Genomic DNA, 24,117 nt, shown 5'->3' with positions numbered 1-24,117 from the left:
TTAAGCCTTTGTATCCCATTACAATTTTTCTTTGGCTCACAACATCTGTATTGGCCCAGTATTGCTTGTTTTCACGAACCATATCCTTATTTTATATGGACAATGCTTTACAAAAGTTATTATGTTTGTATGAAATTTCAGATTTTGCACTTGCAGTAACTTTACGTTTTTCTGTCTCAGTATACTTTGTTTACAATGAATTCGCAGACATTTTACGATTCATTTGTTTGCCAGTACATTCTGGCATATCGACATAGTCATCTCAAATATCAGAATCCATTTTTAAGAGTTTACCATAAAGCGATATAACAAGAAGCACAAAAATATTATACAGAATAACACAAAACGCACATGGCAGCCATTATTGAAAATGTAAGAAAATTGACGTAATAGCACACAGCCACTTCGTTGAAAGCTGAAACGGATATGGTATGTTTTTGTAAAATGTAAATTTAGACGACCTCTTTACACGGGATTAGGTACTTTTTGACAAAATTTTTTCCGTATGCAGATGCCGAAACCTATAGGGGAACAACTTAGTAAACTCCGTTGGTCTGCGCAGGCGCCAATCTTAAAGAGTGACACAATATTCTATTCACCTCCTCCTTTCTAATTGTCAGCCAATAAGAGGTTTAACTGATAGCAGTGATGCGTCAGATGACTTGTCAATCAGTAGCGACAATGGTTCAGATTAATGGAGGGAAACTCCGATCCCGCCTCCTCTTTCAACGGAGTTTTGCCAGTTGTTAACCTATAGTAGGTATGCGCAGCCACTTGTAACTCATTTTTCGAAAATTATGGATTTGGTGCCTTTTGGAAACAAGCTGCACAATTTTAGTGTGATATTAATCAGCAATATAAATTATCATAATTAGCATTATTCTATACTCTAATCCTTTGTCCTTACTTGTACTGAATAGTGATATTTAAACAAACACTAGACATTCCTAAACAGCAGGACTTCTCATCATGTGGTCAACATGGCGCAAGGTCACAGCTTGAGAACAAGATATGCTTAATCGCTATAGAAGGAATATAAATTTCTACTCTGCTGGTGGTGGATATCGCACCCGGTTCCACTGCGTTCGTCGCTACAGACTTGAGCCACAGCGGAGCACTTGATACTACAGAATGTCTCAGGAGGAATGTAAAATACTTCCGGTTGGGTTAAACTATATCGATTTAAACTGATATACCTATATCCAAAGTCTAAAGCTTGGGGAGAAATTAATGAGAGAAATATTAGAACGTCTTGCGGTTCTGTTTACTATACTTGACGTGTTACTCCAGATCTTTTGCACACGGTAGCACCTGAGCACCTCAACACCAACGAAAAACACACAATTGAATACACGTTCACTTGAAATTTAATTCGTGTATTCGAATAATGAATATGCTGACATGCTCCTTGTTTATGGATTTTGTGATGGCAATGCATTGGCTGCTGTTGAGGAATGCAGATGATGTTTTCCCAAACGAAGGTTTCCATTTAGCTGTGTGTTTTCTCGTGTTTACCGGATGTTATCTGAAACTGGCAAGTTAATAAGTCTTCCATTGAGATCATAATGAGAACCGGTACCTGATATGAATTTACAATTCATGAAATCCATAAGAAGGGCAACCTTAGTAATTTGTCATGTGAAATTATTTTATTTTCTGAGTTTGTACTAAATTATTGAACAAATTATTGGAACAATACAAGATGCATATTTTCAGATTCTTTAAGCTCATTAAAGGCGCTGAGTAATGTATGGACAACTGATAAATTAACACAAGACATTCAGATCTTATACCATAAACTTATAGCAAAAGGAAAAGAAGTTATTTTCATCTGGATACCCTCTCATTGTGGCATTGCAGGCAACGATGCAGCTGATAGAGAAGCCAAACAAAGCACCAAAGATTCTACCAACCCGTCTATACCTTCTTACCACATCAAGATTTCATTTCCCTCGTAGACAATAAATGTAAAGAATCATGGATTACACTTTGGACTCTCAATCCCTCCAGAAAACTTTTCGAAGTCAAATCAAAATGCTCTATTAATATACCGATCCACAAGCTTAATAGGTTTTATTATCAAGATTAAGAATTGGACATACAAAATTAACCCATTCCTACTTCATATCAAGAAATGAACCACCAACCTGCGAAACCTGTCACTGCTTCCTCACCGTCAAACACGTCACCATAGAATGCCGAAGATACCACACCTCAAGGAAAAAGTACAACATACCAAACGATATATCTACAGTACTCAACAATACAAATGTTCTTCTACAAGTAATTCAATTCTTTAAAGAAATGTCCTTGTATAATATGATTTGATTGTAAAATTTATACTGTTAAAATACTCTGTTTATTAATTTTTGTTTATTTATTCATTTTTTTTTTACCTCCAGATACTTTGTAATATATTGTGTATTTTGTTTGTAATCGTCATTGCTTGTCTTGTATTGTTCTGTATATTAATATCGTGGTCACAAAAAGACCCAGCAGTTATGCGACCTAAAATAAATCTAAAAAAAAATGCAAGATGCAGAATTTTCAATAATGTATAATATCACAATGTTCTAAAACGTATAAATACGTCTATAAACCTCCTCTCAATTTAAAAGTTCGCCCATCAATACTGTGTAATTACATAACAGATGTAGGCTACATTACAGTGCTTCCCTCCCAGCTTGAAGGTGCACAACCATTTTCATGAATTTTAGCCCGAAAGAATAAAGTTCGTCGTTATCTTATTTCACAGGGCACAAAAAGTAATCAGCACTTCATGAATGACACGTTTTCTTCTGGCACAATCTCTTATTCTTGTGTAAAATGATGATCACAATAGATTTTCAAGAGATTCTTATCTCCCACTTTAAGCAGTACGCTCAAGTCTGGGGGCAAATGAACGTCCATGACATGATTGGAGATGATTTGCTTTTAATATTGACAGTTTTGTTATACGTCTGAATGTAATCTTCTTTTAGACAGAGAGAGACATTTATCTTTAATCGGTGATCTAAACTTGTTCGAAGTACAGAAATCTGCTTCAAAGTAATGTACAGTCCCAAAACAAAAAATGGCCCGACTCTTGAAGCTCCTCACAGAGCACGATTCACACCACAACGATTTCACAACGGTTTTCAACCCAGTATTATTTGAATAGTATTACAGGAAGGTATTTCACAACTAACGCAAAAAATACGAAATTAATCTGAAAATAAGATCAAATTTACGTCTAAGAGTCATTGTTAAACAAACACGATACAGTACGACACCAGCGTGCTTGCCGCATACTACAAACTTCAGGGCTCGGATACTGTTGAGGAAAGAGTTTTTTAAATTAATTATGGAGGTTCATTCCGTTTAACAGCATTCTATTTTACTGCACGATTTATATGTAAATATACATCTACTATTAAGACTAGACCACATCGCATCTTTTCAAATGCCTTTCGGGTTACGACAACAATCGACGCAAAATAAACAACTACCAAAGCAACCTCGTGTGTACCACTGCTTTGGAGTCCTGAGCATGCACAATGCGTTGGATCTGAAACAGAAAATTCAGACGGGCCATTTTTTTTCTGGAATTGTACTTCTAGTAATAACGCAGTAACTATAGACGTGGATAAATTATTATTAGACTAAATATAATTATTTTCATACTTTTTCATTTGTTTTTAAAATGGAGTACATTTACGTGATGTACAATCTATCATAACAAATATCGACCTGGTTGGCGAGTTGGTATAGCGCTGGCCTTCTATGCCCAAGGTTGCGGGTTCGATCTCGGGCCAGGTCAATGGCATTTAAGTGTATTTAAATGCGACAGGCTCATGTCAGTAGATTTACTGGCATGTAAAAGAACTCCTGCGGGACAAAATTCCGGCACATCTGGCGACGCTGATATAACCTCTGCAGTTGAGAGCGTCGTTAAATAAAACATAACATTTTTTTTCATAACAAATTATACAGCTGTAATTTTAATTTTAGTTCCTATTTTATTTTATTTTGTATATTCTCTTATAGGCCTATTAATAATATATCTGAACTGCGACCTAACACGAGCGCTGCTCGTTCGGTCCTCCTACTTTGTTAATATGAGGCGTTCAGAAGTCAACACGATTAACTCCACTTTTGGTTATTTCAGAGTTTCTAAGTTGGCAATGTATTAAATTGACCACATTTTCAGTGGTCAAAGTGATTAACTCCATAGTTCAGTAAAAAGCCCACAGAATGCAGTATTCTTCTTGACTACAACACAGAATCAATTGTGTCTTTTCAACTTTAACCTTGACTATCTCAAAATCTTTGGAAAAGGAGTTAATCATGTTGACTTCTGAACGCCTCATATTACTGTATCTCCTTTTTTATATTGATTGTATTATTTTATCTCTATTTCTCTTGTTGTAATTATATTCTGTATATTTCAATTTAAATCATAATAAATACTAACAAAAAAAATATATAAATATTCTGTACGAATTCCTTCTGCCTTGGTGAGCATTTCAATTTTCTTTTGCATACTGTGTATAAGATTTCTGCAAGACTCCCGAATTTCAGTGTCCATGTGATTCTAGTAATTTTGAATTTTGTTTAATCTCTTCTTAATAAAAGACTAGAGATTCTCGATTGGGTTCATATCAGGACTGTTACCTGACCAATTAATTATTTTGATGTGAGAATCCTGAAGAAATTTCGAAACCTACATCGTTCTATCCATGGCATGGAGCACCATCTTGCCTGAATGTTCAGTCATTACCAGAAAACCAGTCTATTATCTGTGACAGAAGCCTTATCTGTCACAATAATTGAAATAGTAATAGTCAGTTTTGTGAATATTGTGTGCTCATTTCCAAAACTATAGAATTATAAACACAAAAATTTGAAAAATTATATGTTTACTTGCTTACTTACTTACTGACTGGCTTTTAAGGAACCCGGAGGTTCATTGCCGCCCTCACATAAGCCCGCCATCGGTCCCTATCCTGAGCAAGATTAATCCAGTCTCTATCATCATATCCCACCTCCCTCAAAACCATTTTAATATTATCTTCCCATCTACGTCTCGGCCTCCCCAAAGGTCTTTTTCCCTCCAGCCTCCCAACTAACACTCTATATGCATTTCTGTATTCGCCCATACGTGCTACATGCCCTGCCCATCTCAAACGTCTGGATTTAATGTTCCTAATTATGGCAGGTGAAGAATACAATGCGTACAGTTCTATGTTGTGTAACTTTCTCCATTCTCTTGTAACTTCATCCCTCTTAGCCCCAAATATTTTCCTAAGCACTTTATTCTCAAACACCCTTAACCTATGTTCCTCTCTCGAAGTGAGAGTCCAAGTTTCACAACCATAAAGAACAACCGGTAATATAACTGTTTTATAAATTCTAACTTTCAGATTGGATGATAAAAGCTTTTCAACCTAATAATAACAGGCATTTCCCTTATTTATTCTGTGTTTAATTTCCCCCCGAGTATCATTTATATTTGTTACTGTTGCTCCCAGGTATTTGAATTTTTTCACCTCTTCAGATGATAAATTTTCGATTTTTATATTTCCACTTCGTACAATATTCTCGTCACGAGACCTATTCCTTTGCTGTGGTCGTGCCAGAGAATCAGTCCCATTCCGAGGCTTATTTGAAGATTCCGTAACAAGCTGTTTTTACGGTGATGGGTTGTTAGCCCTTCGCCCAACCCCCAAGCTTGAGGACCACCCCTCATCGGCTGTCCGCGACTGCTTATTCAATATATTTCCATCTACCCTCCATATCTGGAGGCCGTATTCTCGATCCGCAAATTATATGTTTAGTCTAAAAATTTGCCCACATCTGTACTGGGAATCCTGTTCATATCCACATTAACTGTGTCAATGTAAAATTAGCTCAGACATAAGTGCGGGTCTATTTTAACTGTTAGTCCCTCTTGAGGGGAGGAGCACGGGTTGGGGACTGCCCTCGCACGTAAGCCGCTTTGGTGGGGCTATTTCATTAATACTACCCGGAATGGAATTTTATGCAGGTTACTCTGCGGGTCGCATCCAGACTCCCCTGCAGCCTACACAATCCCTTTACCTTTCTGCGTAGGCATCATCGCAGTCCCTTATCCCCAGGTCCCACAAGTACTGTGAATCCCAGGAGAGAACTCACAGTATATAGGCTAGTACTACCACCAGCAACTAATGACCAAGTTCAGTGACAGCCCGCAGCCGACTCTATAGTGAGGATCACGTAAGAGCAATTCCCAAAAGGCTAATTTGACCGTCTCTTCAGTGTTGCCAACTAATGCCAGATATCATCAAAAGAGAGTAAAATCATAATGCCATGTACTATAATAATAATAATAATAATAATAATAATAATAATAATAATAATAATAATAATAATATAGTATTAACAATAACGATGTCTTACTTATTTTCCACATGTGGGAGGTGTTTTCTAAATGATTCAATAATTTGTGAAAGAGTATATTTTCCTTCTGTGGATCTATCGAACATTATGTTAGTAGTTAGTAGATTAGTGTATGATCTAATATTAAAATGTATTTTGTCAGACAACATGAAATTCATTGCTTTGATTACACAGTTTACGATTCACGAGACCTAACCTAAAATGTATTTTCTTTGATCACGTATGAATTTCGAAAATGAATGCCACTTTGAAATGTATGCTTTAGAATATCTACCGGTACTCCATTATTGTAATAAAAGTCTAAACACTAAAAAAATTATATGATGAAGGATGGGTGGAACGGAGAAAAATTCCCTCCAGCACCGGAATTTGAACCCGGGTTTTCAGCTCTACGTGCTGACGCTCTATCCACTAAGCCACACCGGATTCCCATCCCAATGCCGGACCGAATCCTCTCAGTTTAAGTTCCTCTTAGGTTCTCTCTAGTGGCCAACCCTCATGCACTGTGTCACAGATACGTGACAGTGGCACAATGTCCAACACATTAATGTGCAGGGGTGCACTCATGATGAGTGACTAAGTGGCCGGGACCCGACGGAATGAGCGCCGGTGTGGCTTAATGGATAGAGCGTCAGCATGTAGAGTTGAAAACCCGGGTTTAAATCCCGGTGCCGGAGGGAGTTTTTCTCCGTTCCACCCATCCTTCATCATATGATGAAGCAGAATTTCGGCAAGGAAATATCATACAGTATATACTTTGGTACATCGTAATAATACGAAAAAAATTAATTAAAATGTGAAATGATATTTATATCGATTACCCAAGGGCATGTATCACACGAAATATGTTATAATTCATTTACACTTACTGTTGCCTACGTGACTATAATCTTGAATTGTAACCACAACACAAAGCAACACATATAATAACTATTATTTATTAATATCAATACTGATATTAATTAATTATTAGTATGTTACAATTTCACTAGCTTCCAGTAATGGGCTCAGAAATGTAGAACAATTTGAATGTTCACTGCTGCCAACATAACAGTTATAAAATCACTATCAGTTGTAGTATTTGTCAGTACCGAAATTCGAAACGAAGTTGGCAAAAGAAAAATCAACCTGTAAACTAGAAAAATCACCATAATCCACTATCTTATGTAGTAATGGGGGGAAAATGGTTAGGTTTCATCCTTAGGGTATTAAGTAAGCTGATCCGGACTATATATCCGAGCAAGCCCCAAATATGGAAAAAAAAAACGGAGATGATGATGAAACAGGGAAAGTTACCCAGCAATTCTGCTTCAATTGGTTAAGGGAATACCTCGGAAGAATCTCAAACAGGTAACCTGTAAAACAGGATTTGAACCCGGGTCCACTTGTTTCATGTTCACAAATTCTAACCGTTCCTCCACAATGGTGGACAAAAGGGCGGGTCAGACTTTTTGACATGAGTACGTCTATAAGTTCGGTCCAGTACCAGGGTTTCATCCTAGAAAGTCGACTGGCACATTTTCAGACCACATATAGGCCTATATCAGATTGGCCATTCCCGTGATAATGGCAACATATAAAAAAAAAGACTACAAATTGTTTTAATCAGCACTAGTTTCACAGTTTATGTTTGTAATTGTTACCTGTGAGAGAATTTAAAACAAAAAGTGTGTGTGAACAATCCACACATTCTTGAAGAGTTAAGAATAAAATCAAGTGAGTGCTGATTAAATTGAAAATGGAGTTTTGAAGGTGTTTCAGAATTTTCTACACGGATGTGATTCCAGGAAATGGACATCATTTTCAACACGTATTATGCTTTGATAAAATGTAAAATGAACGTAATATTTTCTTATTATCTCTCTTCAAGAAACGACCACCTATATAAATTGAGGGAAAGAAGGCAGAGGACGGACACTGGAAAGTTTTCTTTTCTCAATCGTACTATCAGGGACTGGAATGCTTTACCTGCAGACTTACTAAAGGCTTTACCAACAACCAAAAATGTATTTAAAAATAGGCTTAAGGACCTTACTAATAGACGGTAATTATACACAGTATTTAAAGGGTGTAAATGATATGTTGTTATTGAGATGTTGTATCAGTGAAGTGTGCTGTATCAGTGAAGAAGTATGTCGTGTCAGTGAAGTGTGCTGTGTAAGTGAAACGTGTTCCTGTCAGTGAAGCTTTATAGTTTATAGTGACAGTGCATAGTATTTGAACAGTGAAATGTTTTTGAAGTGTTACTGAAATCAGGATAGAATCAGTGAAATGTGTCGTAGTTCAGTGCAGTGAGTGAGTTGACAGCGAAATGAGTGTAATTTGAAAGGTACTTGTGCAGATATGAACATATCATACTCGTGGGTTTTAGTTCGATCTTAGTTTTAAGATACAAATTAGATTTATTTCAAATGTTATTTTAAGTGATCGTTTCATTTAATTTAGTATATTCCCTGTTATTATTATTATTATTATTATTATTATTATTATTATTATTATTATTAATTATTGTTCGTATTAATTATTAGTATTATTATTAATTGTATTTTTAATTAATAAGTTTATTATTGTCATTATTGAGTGTAATTAGTTACCACTGCCACCGGGTATATACCCACTGCAGTGTGAATAAATACATACATACCGACTCATTATTTGTACAGAACTATACATGGCATAAATCACCGCCATTCATCGCCTTTTCGTTTTCCTCCCGTTCCAGACAGCGCACAGTGTGCAATTTTCCTAATCTAGCTGGACAAAATTCATTTTTCGACTTATTAATTTCACTATATATTGTTATGAATTTATGTTCCTAACTGTACAAGGCATCTTGTGAAGACAATGCGCGATCTTTCTCCCGTATATTTATTTGTTTTACAGTAGCGTAAACATTGCTATCTGCAGAGGGTTGAATCCACACTCCTCAGTCGCAATAGAGAGTGCTTTGTTCAATGTCATATTAAGAGCTAGTAAATTGTGTTTTCTTGTCTTCTTTGACATGGAATTTGCAGCGGTCGAAACTAGAGTCGTGCACAAAAAGTTACGAAAAATAGAAATATTGCTACTGAACGCCTGGCTCTGTAGTCAGTATTTAAAGCTCTTTCGTCTCGCAGAGTGTCTCAGATTCGGTTTAACGAATATTTGTGGGTAGACGGCAAAGGTAAACCACATTGAGTCATGCATGGGTTCTAAGATCCCTTGCAAGGACGCGGTTATCATTGTGTAGGCCCATTATTTAATTGATAATTATTCTTCTCTCACTACAATCAATCAATCATCTATTGATCCATCCATCCATCGGCTCATTCATTCATTCATTTATGGATTCATTGATTCATTCATTGACTGGTTCAATGATTCACTGATTGGTTCATCCATTCATTAATCGATTCATTGATTTATTCATTAGTTTATTCATTGATTGATTTATTCATTCATTTATTCATTTATTCAGATATTTCAGTTGGTATCTTCAAGTGCAAAACACATCTTCTTAAAATTATTTATTAATGAAATAATGAATCTGCTTAGAGTACTTAAAAGGCAATTACAATTACTGTTTCAGAGGTATGCATTTTGAGTTTAAAGTGTAAACGTTACACTAGAATGTATGTACCTACTTATTTTCTCTTCTATTTAGTAATTAATTGTAATTTATTCTATTTTTGCATTTTTACACGCCAGATTTCATATTATGAATTGCACTTATTTCCTTTGTTGTTACCGGTGTCCATTTTTTCATCTATGAAGATAAGTATAATAAATTATGCAATCAATTGTAGGCCTATATTAAGAAAATGCATTTCTTAAATTACTTAATTTGTGTATTCAGAAAATGTCAATGTTCTGTCTAGTCTGCAAAACATCAGGGGCAACCGGTTGAAATTCGAACATTCGGTCGGATGCTCTTACTTTGACTGATGCTCTCTGACTGATCGAATGAAAAATCTGTTGTAAGCCCTATTCTACAGCTCTCTAGTCGAAATTCCCCACTAAAACGCGCGCTCTGGCGTGTCATTATGCAGTAAATTTTCTTAATTCTAGTGTAAGTGCAGTCAATCGCACCAATTACATTTCTCAAGCCACAAATCTGCCTAAACTATGTCATGACTTCCTCTTGCTTTAGATTCCTTGATGGTGTTTTCATAAGTACTGTATCTTGACCTTCTATCCAACGCATTGCCTAAACGACGACAAATTTAATATTCGTTAAAAACTGTCGACTCATTCTCTGAATATCAGCAGAATCATGTGCCTATAAACGACGTAAGAAAATCAGTATCGCGTTCTAAAATTTCAGGTAATCGATATATTACTATGGGCATATAAAAAGTACTATCAAAAAAATAATCCCCATATTATACTTAACCTTCTTTTGTGCCTACATACCACCCGTACTGATGTAAAAACCTGCTTGATGTGAATTCTCCTCTTCGATCCTGCAGCATATTTCTTCGCACAATATCGACAACTATTCCTGCGTAATCCTTGCTAAACTTTGTTTTCAGTTTAAAATCCTTATCATTTAATAAGAATGTATCGCCACGTGTTTAAATGCTTTCCTTTTTTCCCCCTGTCGAGAAATGTCTAAATAGGTGATCACATCGATATCTAAAACATTATTCACACAATCATAACCACTGTTCAATTTGCAAAACAGAAATTACTTATGTCATTGAAATTAAATCTTCACTTAATGAAACCAAGAGCCAGGCTAACGAACACAATTCAAATGCACATTATGCAGTACAAAAAAAACGCTGTGGATATTCAACTGCTCCTATGTCATATAAATGATTATTTAACATCATCAGTTTCATATTATAACACCAGAATAATGTCAGTTTAGAACGGAGGCAATGTATTTAACACGTCCTTAATGTGCTATCCCTAACTGAGAAATGTACTGAGGCAATCACTTATTCTTGCCGTTCCTACACTCGCTAAACAGAAATAGTTATAAGATGTGTATACACGAGCGAGCTTATACACCGTTTAATGGTAACATTTTATGTTCCAATGGTGTATAAGTTTTGTGTAACAATTATAAGACCGAAAGTGAGAAAATCAGACGTTCGAAAATACCACAAATTATTGAAACGTCTGTCTTTGGTTAGAACCAGCAGATAAACCTATGACGACATGAATGTAAAAAACAAATGTCGCACGCTACCATTAAAAATTGAACAAGGGGTAGTTATACAATTTTTATCTGAAAAGCTTCTGTGTTTTAAGGGGAGAGTGTACTTCCAAATCTTACAATGTTAATTTCCTCAATTTTGGGTGCACTTATCTCAGAAGTTATACAAGATACAAATGTAAAAAAAATAGGGCATATGTAACATACCTCTATGTATATAACCGGTTCAATAAATTTAAAATGCCACTTAGCGGTTGGCAAAAAAAAATCATTTATAACATTTTTGTATTAAAAATGACCAAAAATTATTTTTTTAATTTTGCTGAAGATAGAAAAAATAATATTTTTTTAAATCTACTGTGTAAAATGCCATCACATTGATATTGTGTAATAATTTCAGCATTCTGGGTACAATACTTTCTTAGAAAAGTGCACCAATGTCACAAAAATTAGAAAGTACAGAAAAATGGTGTCAAAGTTTCCATATCTTGCAATGTTGAATTCCTCAATTCTGAGAGCACTTTTCTCAAAAGTGATAAAAGATACAAATGTAGAAAAAATAGAGCATTTGTAACATACTTTTATGTATAGAATCGCCTAAATGAATTTAAAATTTCACTGAGCGGTTGCCAATTTTTTTTTTCATTTATAGCATTTCTTGCATTAAGAATTACTACAATATTTTTTTGCTGAAGATAGAGCTAAAAGCTGACAATCAGAAGAAATAAAATCATATTATCATTTTACACGTATTAAACTACCTAAAAATGATAAAAACCAAAATTTCACTTTTTTGTCAAAATTCGGTGTATGTAATATATATATAATTTATTTAATCTGGCAGAGCTATGGCCAGTAGGCCTTTTATTCCGCCCAGCCAGACTCTAATTCTAATTAAATACAATTGGTTACATATTTATTACATTAATATCTAGACCATAAAACAACATGAAAGTAAATAAGTAAGTAATAATAGTGTTAGTGAGACAATAATAAACAATGGTAAGAAATAGTAATAATAATAATAGTAGTAGTAGTAGTAGTAGTAGTATTAGTAGTAGTAGTAGTAGTAGTAGTAGTAGTAGTAGTAGTGGTAGTAGTAGTAGTAATGAGATAATTTAACTATTTATTCTGTGATATATATAACCATCAAACATTGAGAAACTAAAACAGTTATTATTGTTAACAAGAATTGTTAGAAAAATATTTCGTTAGTCTATTCTTAAATTGGTTTGATGTCTGACAGTCCCTGACATTACTCGGTAGGGAATCCAAAGTCGAGGAACAGCCACAGTTAAAGAAGATGAATATGGGGATGTTCGGTGGGAGGGAATGGATAATATTGAGGAGTGTTGTGATCGTGTGTCTAATAATAATAATTTATTTATTTAATCTGGCAGAGCTAAGGCCAGTAGGCCTTCTCTTCCGCCCAGCCAGACTCTAATTCTAATTAAATACGTTTGCTTACATAGTTATTACATTAATATCTAGATCATAAAACAACATGAAAGTAAATAATGAAAATTGGATAACTAATGTTAGTGTGACAATAATAAATATTGGTAAGAAATAGTTATAATAATAATAATAATAATAATAATAATAATAATAATAATAGTAATAATAATAATAACAATGAGATAATTTAGATATTTATCTGTGAGATATATATATATAACCATTAAACATTGAGAAACCTGAAAGAGCTATTATTGTTAACAAGAATCGTTAGAAAAATATCTCGTTAGATTATTCTTAAATTGGTTTGATGTCTGACAGTCCCTGACATTACTCGGTAGGGAATTCCAAAGTCGAGGAACAGCCACAGTGAAAGAAGATGAATATGAGGATGTTCGGTGGGAGGGAATGGATAATATTGAGGAGTGTTGTGATCGTGTGTCTAGGTTATGATGGGTGGATAAATTTTGAAAACGAGACACAAGATATACAGGAATGGAGAAATGCAATATGTGAAAGAGAAGGGAAAGACAGTGGATTTTCCTACGATCTTCTAGACGGAGCCAGGACAACATTTTGAGGGATGGTGTTACGTGATCAGCCCGGCGAATATTGCAGACGAAACGGACGCACATATTATGAACACGTTGTAATCTCTGCACCGAAGTAACGCTTAGGTCAGTAAGCAGAATATCACAGTATTCGAAGTGGGGCATCACGAGTGTTTGCACTAACATTTTTTTCATGGAAAAGGGTAGAAAATTCTTCAATCGTCTAAACGAGTGGATTAATGAGAATACTTTTTTGCAGGTTTCTGCAACTTGAATATTCCAATTTAGGTAATGGTGGGCGGATAAATTTTGAAAACGAGACGCAAGATACACAGAAATGGAGAAAGCAATATGTGAAAGAGGAGGGAAAGACAGTGGATTTTCCTACGATCTTCTAGAAGGACCAAGACAACATTTCGAGGGACGGTGTTACGTGATCAGCCCGGCGAATATTGCAGACGAAAAGGACGCACATATTATGAACACGTTATAGTCTCTGCGCCGAAGTAACGCTTAGGTCAGTAGACAGAATATCACAGTAATCAAAGTGGGGCGTCACGAGTGTTTGCACTGAAATCTTTTTCAAACTCTCCTTAAAATGAATATTAAACAAACAAAACAAAAAAAGTTCAAAATAATGTCCAGGACTTTCCCAAGGTTCGCCTGGTAGATGTACTGAGGGTGGAACGGCATGTGCCGCAGTACGTTACCTATGATTGGACGGTTGTTGGGGATTGCGTCCCCCACTCCGACTCCGACCCACACCGTAATCACTAGCACCAAAACCCGAGGCAGCATGGTGGCAACTGCAGTCCGTGCACCAGGGCCCGACTGTACTTATCTGGTCTGCGAGTACAGATAATTGACCAGGCACGTGACGTACGATTACCGACTATGTATGTATGCGTTTCGAAGAGCAGCGACCACGATGTGGGAACATTCCGCTTCCTCGAACGGAACATTCCCACAAATAAACAAACAAAAGCTTCATTTACATTTATACATTGTACGCAGCACAGCTCAAGCCGATGAAAACTTTCATGACATAACCTATAAATAACAGGGATTGATGTCCGGCAGATATCATGAGATTCGTGACACCTAAAATCAGTAAACAGATGGCAAGGTATGTTTCATGTCATGTCATTAAAGATAATGATTACTATTATTATTATTATTATTATTATTATTATTATACAAGAAGGTGGAAGCGCCTTATCTAGCAAAATTTATAAACTTGTACTTGCTGTTTGGGAGAAGGAAATTGTACCAGAACAGTGGAAAGAGTCCATAATTGTACCTTTTTTAAGAAGGGGGACAAGACTAACTGTAGTAACTTTCGAGGAATATCACTTTTGTTGACGTCGTACAAAATTTTGTTCAATATTCTTTTGAGAAGATTGAGATGAAATTATTGGGGATCATTAGTGAGGTTTTAGGCGTAATAGATCGACTATTGATCAGGTTTTTTGTATTCGACAGATATTGGAGAAAAAATGGAATTATAAGGGTACAGTACATCAGTTATTCATAGATTTCAAAAACGCATATGATCGCTTAAGATAGAAGTTTTATATAATATTCTTATTGAATTTGGTATTCCCAAGAAAATAGTTCGATTAATTAAAATGTGTCTCAGTGACACTTACAGCAGAGTCCGTATAGGCCAGTTTCTATCTGATCCCTTTCCAATTCACTCCGGGCTAAAGCAAGGAGATCCACTATCACCTTTACTTTTAACTTCGCTCTAGAATATGCCATTAAGAAAGTTCAGGATAACAGAGAGGGTTTGGAATTGAACGGGTTACATCAGCTTCTTGTCTATGCGTATGAAGTGGATATATTAGGAGAAAATCCAGAAACGATTAGGGAAAACACAGAAATTTTACTTGAAGCAAGTAAAGCGATAAGTTTGGAAGTAAATCCCTAAAAGACAAAGTATATGACTATGTCTCGTGACCAGAATATTGTACGAAATGGAAATATAAAAATTGGAAATTTATCCTTCGAAGAGGTGGAAAAATTCAAATATCTTGGAGCAACAGTAACAAATATAAATGATACTCGCGAGAAAATTAAACGCAGAATCAATATGGGAAATGCCTGTTATTATTCGGTTGGGAAGCTTTTGTCATCTAGTCTGCTGTCAAAAAATCTGAAAGTTAGAATTTATAAAACAGTTATATTACCGGTTGTTCTGTATGGTTGTGAAACTTGGACTGTCACTTTGAGAGAGGAACAGAGATTAAGGGTGTTTGAGAATAAGGTTCTTAGGAAAATATTTGGGGCTAAGCGGAATGAAGTTACAGGAGAATTGAGAAGGTTACACAACGTAGAACTGCACTCATTGTATTTTTCACCTGACATAATTAGGAACATTAAATCCAGACGTTTGAGATGGGTATGGCATGTAGCACGTATGGGCGAATCTAGAAATGCATATAGAGTGCTAGTTGGGAGGCCGGAGGGAAAAATACCTCTGGGGAGGCCGAGACGTAGATGGAAGGATAATATTAAAATTGATTTGAGGGAGTTGGGATACGATGATAGAGACTGGATTAATCTTGCACAGGATAGGGATCGATCACGGGCTTATGTGAGGGCGGCAATGAACCTCCGGGTTCCTTAAAAGCCATTTATAAGTAAGTACTATTATTATTATTATTATTATTATTATTATTATTATTATTATTATTATTATTATTATTATCAGTGGCGGTTCCTCGGGGGAGGGAAGGGAGGAACATCCTCCTCACATTTTTCTTCTTTTGAAAGTAAATACCAAATAAAATATGTGCCTTGAAATTCAAGGAAGATTCGATAATTTTTAAGTTCACAGCTATAAGAAGACCTCGGTTGATCGAGTTTTAAACGATGCGCGCTCATGTGCTGCTAGAAAACTATGAGAAAGATGCGAGATTGTTTGTGTGGAGGAAAGCCAATCCATTCCTCCTTTACTGCAGTTAGCACACATAGACAACAGCGCACTAGCGGGCAGAGAAAGAAGCAGAGTTTTAAAGCAAATAAATGAACGGAGAGGGAGGAGATCCTCCTCTGAATCAGCAAATGGGCGGGAAATAGAAACCGACTGGTCGTGCAGCAAGCTCGCTACCGCTGCCATCTAACGATGTTGCATTCAACCAGACTATAACACAACTAGGAGGAGGCACAATAAAACAGTTTTAACGCAACGTTATGAAAGACACCATATAAACTTTTTTTTTTTTTTTTAAGTTATAAATCAAACATTTTATTCATTGCACTTTATATAGGCTACTATTCATGGTTTGAAACTTTCAAGGATATTTGAAAGTTAAAGTCGTGTTTGTATAAAACAAAGAGGAAGTAGTTCTACGTTAGCATCGCAGATCTTTTTGGCCCCTGAAATTCACTTCCGTTCATTGTGTACTAGACAGGGCAACAGCTAAGTTGTCAGTTTTGTAAAAATATATTTGAAATTGAAAGTAAGTACGTACTCCAAACTACATTATTTTAACATAAAAAATTGGGCACCGGCAACTTTGAACTATAATAAAATTGTAGTATATGACTTTACATGAACTGATATTCTTCAAAAGCATGTGATACTGAACTTGTAAAATGTACATGTGGCAACACAGGCCACGTGGGTGGGTGCAGTGTTCTCGCTTTCCTCAGATTATTTCCCATTCCCATTTCCGTGGTTCCGATTAAGTGTTAGTTGCTATAGTCTCTTCCAACACGTGTGATGCTGTAGTGTGCTCGAAAAATTGCTGCGAGGTAAATTTCCTTGTAATTGTTAATTTGTGCAATTATTCAACAATGAATGGAAGTGAAAACATTATATTTTATGGAAAATTTAGGAAACTCAGTTTACAAGAACAGATTATTGCTATACAGAAGGAAGACCAACCCCAACACTACCTGGTCTTACATGTGTGCATGTTGGCTAATTTGTAGCATGTTTCATTCAAGAAGGTGTCATGTCGTCCTGTTACCTTCTTTCCTCCTCTTAAGGGGACACTCAATTATATTTTGGAACTTTTTTCCTATTTGACCAATCTTTTTAAAATTTGGAGAAAAAGTTTTATATACACTTGGAAAGTAACATGCAAAATCTCAGTTCATTAGATCGAATACTTTTCAAAATAAAGATATTTAAATTTTTAATCAATCATTAATTGAAATATCACTTTTAATTATCATTTTTTATTTTTTGGCTTTGTGCATTTGACTGTGACTTCTCAATGAAGAGGGGAAGAATTCTGCTTATTGATTTAGTTCTGTCACGTAAATTAGTGTAGAAATTTAATTTTTCATTTCTATGACACTTTTTCTCAAATTTTTAAGTTGAGTGTCCCCTTAAGAAATACACAGGAGCCGCCACTGATTATTATTGTTACTACTACTACTATTTACTACTATTATTTAACTTAGCTGGCAGATATATTATTTTAATGTACCGAAGTACATATGATATTTCCATGCAGATATTCTGCGTCATCATGCAATGAAAGAGTAATGGAACGGAGAAAAATTCCCTCCGGCGCCGGGATTTGAACCCGGGTTTTCAGCTCTACGTGCTGATGCTTTATCTACTAAGCCACACCGGATACAACCCCGGCGTCGGATAGAATCGTCTCAGATTAAGCTCCAACTCTTGAGTTCCCTCTAGTGGCCGCCCTCTGCACTACGTCATAGATGTCTATGAACGTAGGACCGAAGTCCACACATGTGCTGAGGTACACTCGTTATGAGTGACTAGTTGGCCGGGATCCGACGGAATAAGCGCCGTCTTAAATCACGAAGTGATTTACTCATATCATATATATTATTTTAATGTACCGAAGTACATATGATATTTCCATGCAGATATTCTGCGTCATCATACGATGAAAGAGTAATGGAACGGAGAAACATTCCCTCCGGCGCCGGGATTTGAACCCGGGTTTTCAGCTCTACGTGCTGATGCTTTATCCACTAAGCCACACCGGATACAACCCCGGCGTCGGATAGAATCGTCTCAGATTAAGCTCCAACTCTTGGGTTCCCTCTAGTGGCCGCCCTCTGCACTACGTCATAGAAATCTATGAACGTAGGACCGAAGTCCACACATGTGCTGAGGTGCACTCGTTATGAGTGACTAGTTGGCCGGGATCCGACGGAATAAGCGCCGTCTTAAATCACGAAGTGATTTACGCATATCATATATATTATTTTAATGTACCGAAGTACATATGATATTTCCATGCAGATATTCTGCGTCATCATACGATGAAAGAGTAATGGAACGGAGAAAAATTCCCTCCGGCACCGGGATTTGAACCCGGGTTTTCAGCTCTACGTGCTGATGCTTTATCCATTAAGCAACACCGGATACAACCCCGGCGTCGGATAGAATCGTCTCAGATTAAGCTCCAACTCTTTGGTTCCCTCTAGTGGCCGCCCTATGCACTACGTCATAGATGTCTATGAACGTAGGTCCGAAGTCCACACATGTGCAGAGGTGCACTCGTTATGAGTGACTAGTTGGCCGGGATCCGACGGAATAAGCGCCGTCTTAAATCACGAAGTGATTTACGCATATCATATATATTATTTTAATGTACCGAAGTACATATGATATTTCCATGCAGATATTCTGCGTCATCATACGATGAAAGAGTAATGGAACGGAGAAAAATTCCCTCCGGCACCGGGATTTGAACCCGGGTTTTCAGCTCTACGTGCTGATGCTTTATCCACTAAGCAACACCGGATACAACCCCGGCGTCGGATAGAATCGTCTCAGATTAAGCTCCAACTCTTTGGTTCCCTCTAGTGGCTGCCCTATGCACTACGTCATAGATGTCTATGAACGTAGGACCGAAGTCCACACATGTGCTGAGGTGCACTCGTTATGAGTGACTAGTTGGCCGGGATCCGACGGAATAAGCGCCGTCTTAAATCACGAAGTGATTTACGCATATCATATATATTATTTTAATGTACCGAAGTACATATGATATTTCCATGCAGATATTCTGCGTCATCATACGATGAAAGAGTAATGGAACGGAGAAAAATTCCCTCCGGCACCGGGATTTGAACCCGGGTTTTCAGCTCTACGTGCTGATGCTTTATCCACTAAGCAACACCGGATACAACCCCGGCGTCGGATAGAATCGTCTCAGATTAAGCTCCAACTCTTTGGTTCCCTCTAGTGGCCGCCCTATGCACTACGTCATAGATGTGTATGAACGTAGGACCGAAGTCCACACATGTGCTGAGGTGCACTCGTTATGAGTGACTAGTTCGCCGGGATCCGACGGAATAAGCGCCGTCTTAAATCACGAAGTGATTTACGCATATCATATATATTATTTTAATGTACCGAAGTACATATGATATTTCCATGCAGATATTCTGCGTCATCATACGATGAAAGAGTAATGGAACGGAGAAAAATTCCCTCCGGCACCGGGATTTGAACCCGGGTTTTCAGCTCTACGTGCTGATGCTTTATCCACTAAGCAACACCGGATACAACCCCGGCGTCGGATAGAATCGTCTCAGATTAAGCTCCAACTCTTTGGTTCCCTCTAGTGGCCGCCCTATGCACTACGTCATAGATGTGTATGAACGTAGGACCGAAGTCCACACATGTGCTGAGGTGCACTCGTTATGAGTGACTAGTTGGCCGGGATCCGACGGAATAAGCGCCGTCTTAAATCACGAAGTGATTTACGCATATCATATATATTATTTTAATGTACCGAAGTACATATGATATTTCCATGCAGATATTCTGCGTCATCATACGATGAAAGAGTAATGGAACGGAGAAAAATTCCCTCCGGCACTGGGATTTGAACCCGGGTTTTCAGCTCTACGTGCTGATGCTTTATCCACTAAGCAACACCGGATACAACCCCGGCGTCGGATAGAATCGTCTCAGATTAAGCTCCAACTCTTTGGTTCCCTCTAGTGGCTGCCCTATGCACTACGTCATAGATGTCTATGAACGTAGGACCGAAGTCCACACATGTGCTGAGGTGCACTCGTTATGAGTGACTAGTTGGCCGGGATCCGACGGAATAAGCGCCGTCTTAAATCACGAAGTGATTTACGCATATCATATATATTATTTTAATGTACCGAAGTACATATGATATTTCCATGCAGATATTCTGCGTCATCATACGATGAAAGAGTAATGGAACGGAGAAAAATTCCCTCCGGCACCGGGATTTGAACCCGGGTTTTCAGCTCTACGTGCTGATGCTTTATCCACTAAGCAACACCGGATACAACCCCGGCGTCGGATAGAATCGTCTCAGATTAAGCTCCAACTCTTTGGTTCCCTCTAGTGGCCGCCCTATGCACTACGTCATAGATGTGTATGAACGTAGGACCGAAGTCCACACATGTGCTGAGGTGCACTCGTTATGAGTGACTAGTTGGCCGGGATCCGACGGAATAAGCGCCGTCTTAAATCACGAAGTGATTTACGCATATCATATATATTATTTTAATGTACCGAAGTACATATGATATTTCCATGCAGATATTCTGCGTCATCATACGATGAAAGAGTAATGGAACGGAGAAAAATTCCCTCCGGCGCCGGGATATTTTTCTCCGTTCCATTACTCTTTCATCGTATGATGACGCAGAATATCTGCATGGAAATATCATATCTACTTCGGTACATTAAAATAATATATATGATATGCGTAAATCACTTCGTGATTTAAGACGGCGCTTATTCCGTCGGATCTCGGCCAACTAGTCACTCATAACGAGTGCACCTCAGCACATGTGTGGACTTTGGTCCTACGTTCATAGACATCTATGACGTAGTGCAGAGGGCGGCCACTAGAGGGAACCCAAGAGTTGGAGCTTAATCTGAGACGATTCTATCCGACGCCGGGGTTGTATCCGGTGTGGCTTAGTGGATAAAGCATCAGCACGTAGAGCTGAAAACCCGGGTTCAAATCCCGGCGCCGGAGGGAATTTTTCTCCGTTCCATTACTCTTTCATCGTTAGCTGGCAGAGTTAAGCCATAAGGCGTTCTCTTCCACTCAATGACCAAAAAGGGTCCTAGCAATAGTATCGAGATAGTAAATACTTCAAAGTATAAATTAAATAGTGGAATAGAAGAACCATAAATTCGTAGTGTGTCCAAATGCTTCCAGAGTAAGTAATTTGATGTTTAAAAGCATGTTAAGTGTATTACTGTAGTTTTTAATCCGTCATAAAATGCGACATAAATTGAATACAAAATGCGAAATGTGTTTGTTCCGTTTTCTTTGTCTTTGTCGTATGCATTGACAGATGGCTGGGCAAAAACTATTTTTATGGCAAAGCCCGCTATTATACTCACCGTATTTTGTCACGTGACATTATAGTTTACGGTAACAAGAAACACGATATGGCAAAACTCTTTAATAATAGTGGTATCTGTTTTAAGGTACCGGTAACAACATTGGCGTTAAAATAAAACTTCATTGATACATTGCTTTGATTATAACATTTATTGAAATGTGTGTAATTGAGATTACAAGTTTATTTTAGCCTAATTTAACACTTATCAAGTATATTTTACGTACCCATAACTGAATTCTTGTTATCCAAAATTTCTAGATACAATAATCATGTAAAGCCTTTACAAAGGAACAATTATCTATTAAATAACGCTGAATTGCGTGCTATTGTTATTTTGCACTACTTTAGTTTAAGAAACCTGCATTGCTTCCGTAGTGGAGTCTCTTTTAAAAAACGTAGCACTGCTCAAACACTGTCAGGTTGCCTGTGTAAACCAGAGGGTAGTTGTATATGAGATGCTTCCTTTCTTCCATCTCATTGTCGAACTTGTGGTTATTTTTCCGCGCTGAAATAACAAGAAATGCATTTAGTTACAAGTCTAATATACAGGATGATTCACTAGGATTTACCGTCCCTTATGGAGCTTGTTTCCGAAGATATTCTGAGCAAAAAATGTCATATAAACATTAAACTTGTCCTAATCACAATATTTTCAAAGTTACATTAATTTGAAGTTGTTAGTAAAATACCTTTTTTTCTTTAGTTTTAAGGGTACAAAATATTACAAATAGAGAATGAACTATTCAGAAGTGTCATTTCTTTAATTGGCTAGTGTTCTGAAACTAAAAAGTGTTCTTAATTTGTTTTTCACAGATTTTATTTTTCAATTTTTAACTAAAAATGATATCATTCTTACGCACTTATCAAAAAAAAATATTACAAATCATACGACTTTAGGAACTTGTTTCTTTACAGTTTAATTATGCATCCTAATGTACAGTCTTGAAGAATTTACAAGAGTGGCGTGATTTTTAACAACAACTGTTGTGATAAATGCGTAAGAAAATGTAATTTTGTAGTTAAAATCGAAAAAAAAAAAAATTCTGTACTAAACAACTATGGAATCACAACACATTTTTAGCTTCAGAATACTAGGTAATTAAAGAAATGATACTCCTGAATAGTTCATTCTTTATCTGTAATATTCTTTTACCTTTTTAAACCTGAATAATAATGTATTTTACAAACAACTTCAAATTAGTGTAACTCTGAAAATATTGAGATTAGGACAAATGTTTATATGACATTTTCTGCACAGAATGCCTTCGGAAATAAGCTTCATAAGGGACGGTAAATCCTCGTGAATCACCCTGTATTATGTTTACTGACTTAAATATTTGCATTATTTTAACAAAGAATATTACTATACAGTCAGAAATGATAATTTTGAATAACATTATTGCTACCAATATCATAGCTTTCTATGATGAAAAATTCACGAAATAAATAAAAATCCGCAGTGCAACAGCCCATTAAGAGCCAAGGCTGACCAGACGACTGTTGGCATCACGTCTACATGCTTCTGCAGAGGTGAACGATCATCCAATCAGAACGGAGGTATTGTATGGTTAGCACAATGATCCTCCCAGCCGTTATAACCGGTTTTCGTATCTGGATTTCACTACCTATTGTAACTCCTCAAATGCATCACAATGCTGGGTGAGCACCGGTCCCTTACACTGACCAAAATTTCTTGCGAAAATGTCTTCCTCCATTGGGACTCCAACCAGTGCGCATTCCGCAACACGAGTCCTAGGCGGGATGTCTTAGAACGCGATGTAACGGAGCACGAACCGCGAAATAAATACATGTATGAAATCCCTGAAAACCGCTGATGCCTGAGCTTTCAGATGCGGCATACCGAAAGAGCGTTAAAGCATTAACATTTAAACCTGTAGAACATCTAATCAATTTATAGCAAATATTTCATATTCGACTTTATATTAAATAATTTTGGAATGAAAATAAGTGCATGTGTTTGTAACCAATATATGGCTTAAAAGGTTTTGTTTTATTATAAGATGTTCCTCGTGTAGGTAAAGCGTTTTTCGTTTGGCTTATAAATTGTTGTTGGTGAGATTTCTTCATTATTTAACAATCAGTTTCTTTTTCTGTTTCCTCATTGCTTTACGCTGATCGTTCCCTATAAGTTTTATCAGCTAATAGATGTTGGATTGAAATTGTAATAAGATTTAAATGCTA

The 24,117-nt window shown here is 36.7% G+C and overlaps 2 protein-coding genes across 2 annotated transcripts in view; both read right to left on the bottom strand.

Annotated features, from left to right (window-relative positions):
• Window positions 1–14,439, bottom strand: part of LOC138713660 (gamma-glutamyl hydrolase A-like) — an 83,447-nt gene extending 69,008 nt beyond the window's left edge. Inside the window, exon 1 of the mRNA XM_069845925.1 lies at window positions 14,280–14,439. Coding sequence (XP_069702026.1) covers window positions 14,280–14,367 — 88 coding nt within the window. The 5' untranslated portion in view covers window positions 14,368–14,439. The remainder of the gene's footprint in view (window positions 1–14,279) is intronic.
• Window positions 14,440–22,041: 7,602 nt separating this feature from the next.
• Window positions 22,042–24,117, bottom strand: part of LOC138713661 (gamma-glutamyl hydrolase-like) — a 135,440-nt gene continuing 133,364 nt past the window's right edge. The window contains exon 7 of the mRNA XM_069845926.1: window positions 22,042–22,420. Coding sequence (XP_069702027.1) covers window positions 22,302–22,420 — 119 coding nt within the window. The 3' untranslated portion in view covers window positions 22,042–22,301. The remainder of the gene's footprint in view (window positions 22,421–24,117) is intronic.

The sequence above is a fragment of the Periplaneta americana genome, chromosome 14 (assembly GCF_040183065.1).
Source record: "Periplaneta americana isolate PAMFEO1 chromosome 14, P.americana_PAMFEO1_priV1, whole genome shotgun sequence".
Lineage (NCBI taxonomy): Eukaryota > Metazoa > Arthropoda > Insecta > Blattodea > Blattidae > Periplaneta > Periplaneta americana.
This window is presented reverse-complemented; position numbering and strand designations above follow the sequence as displayed.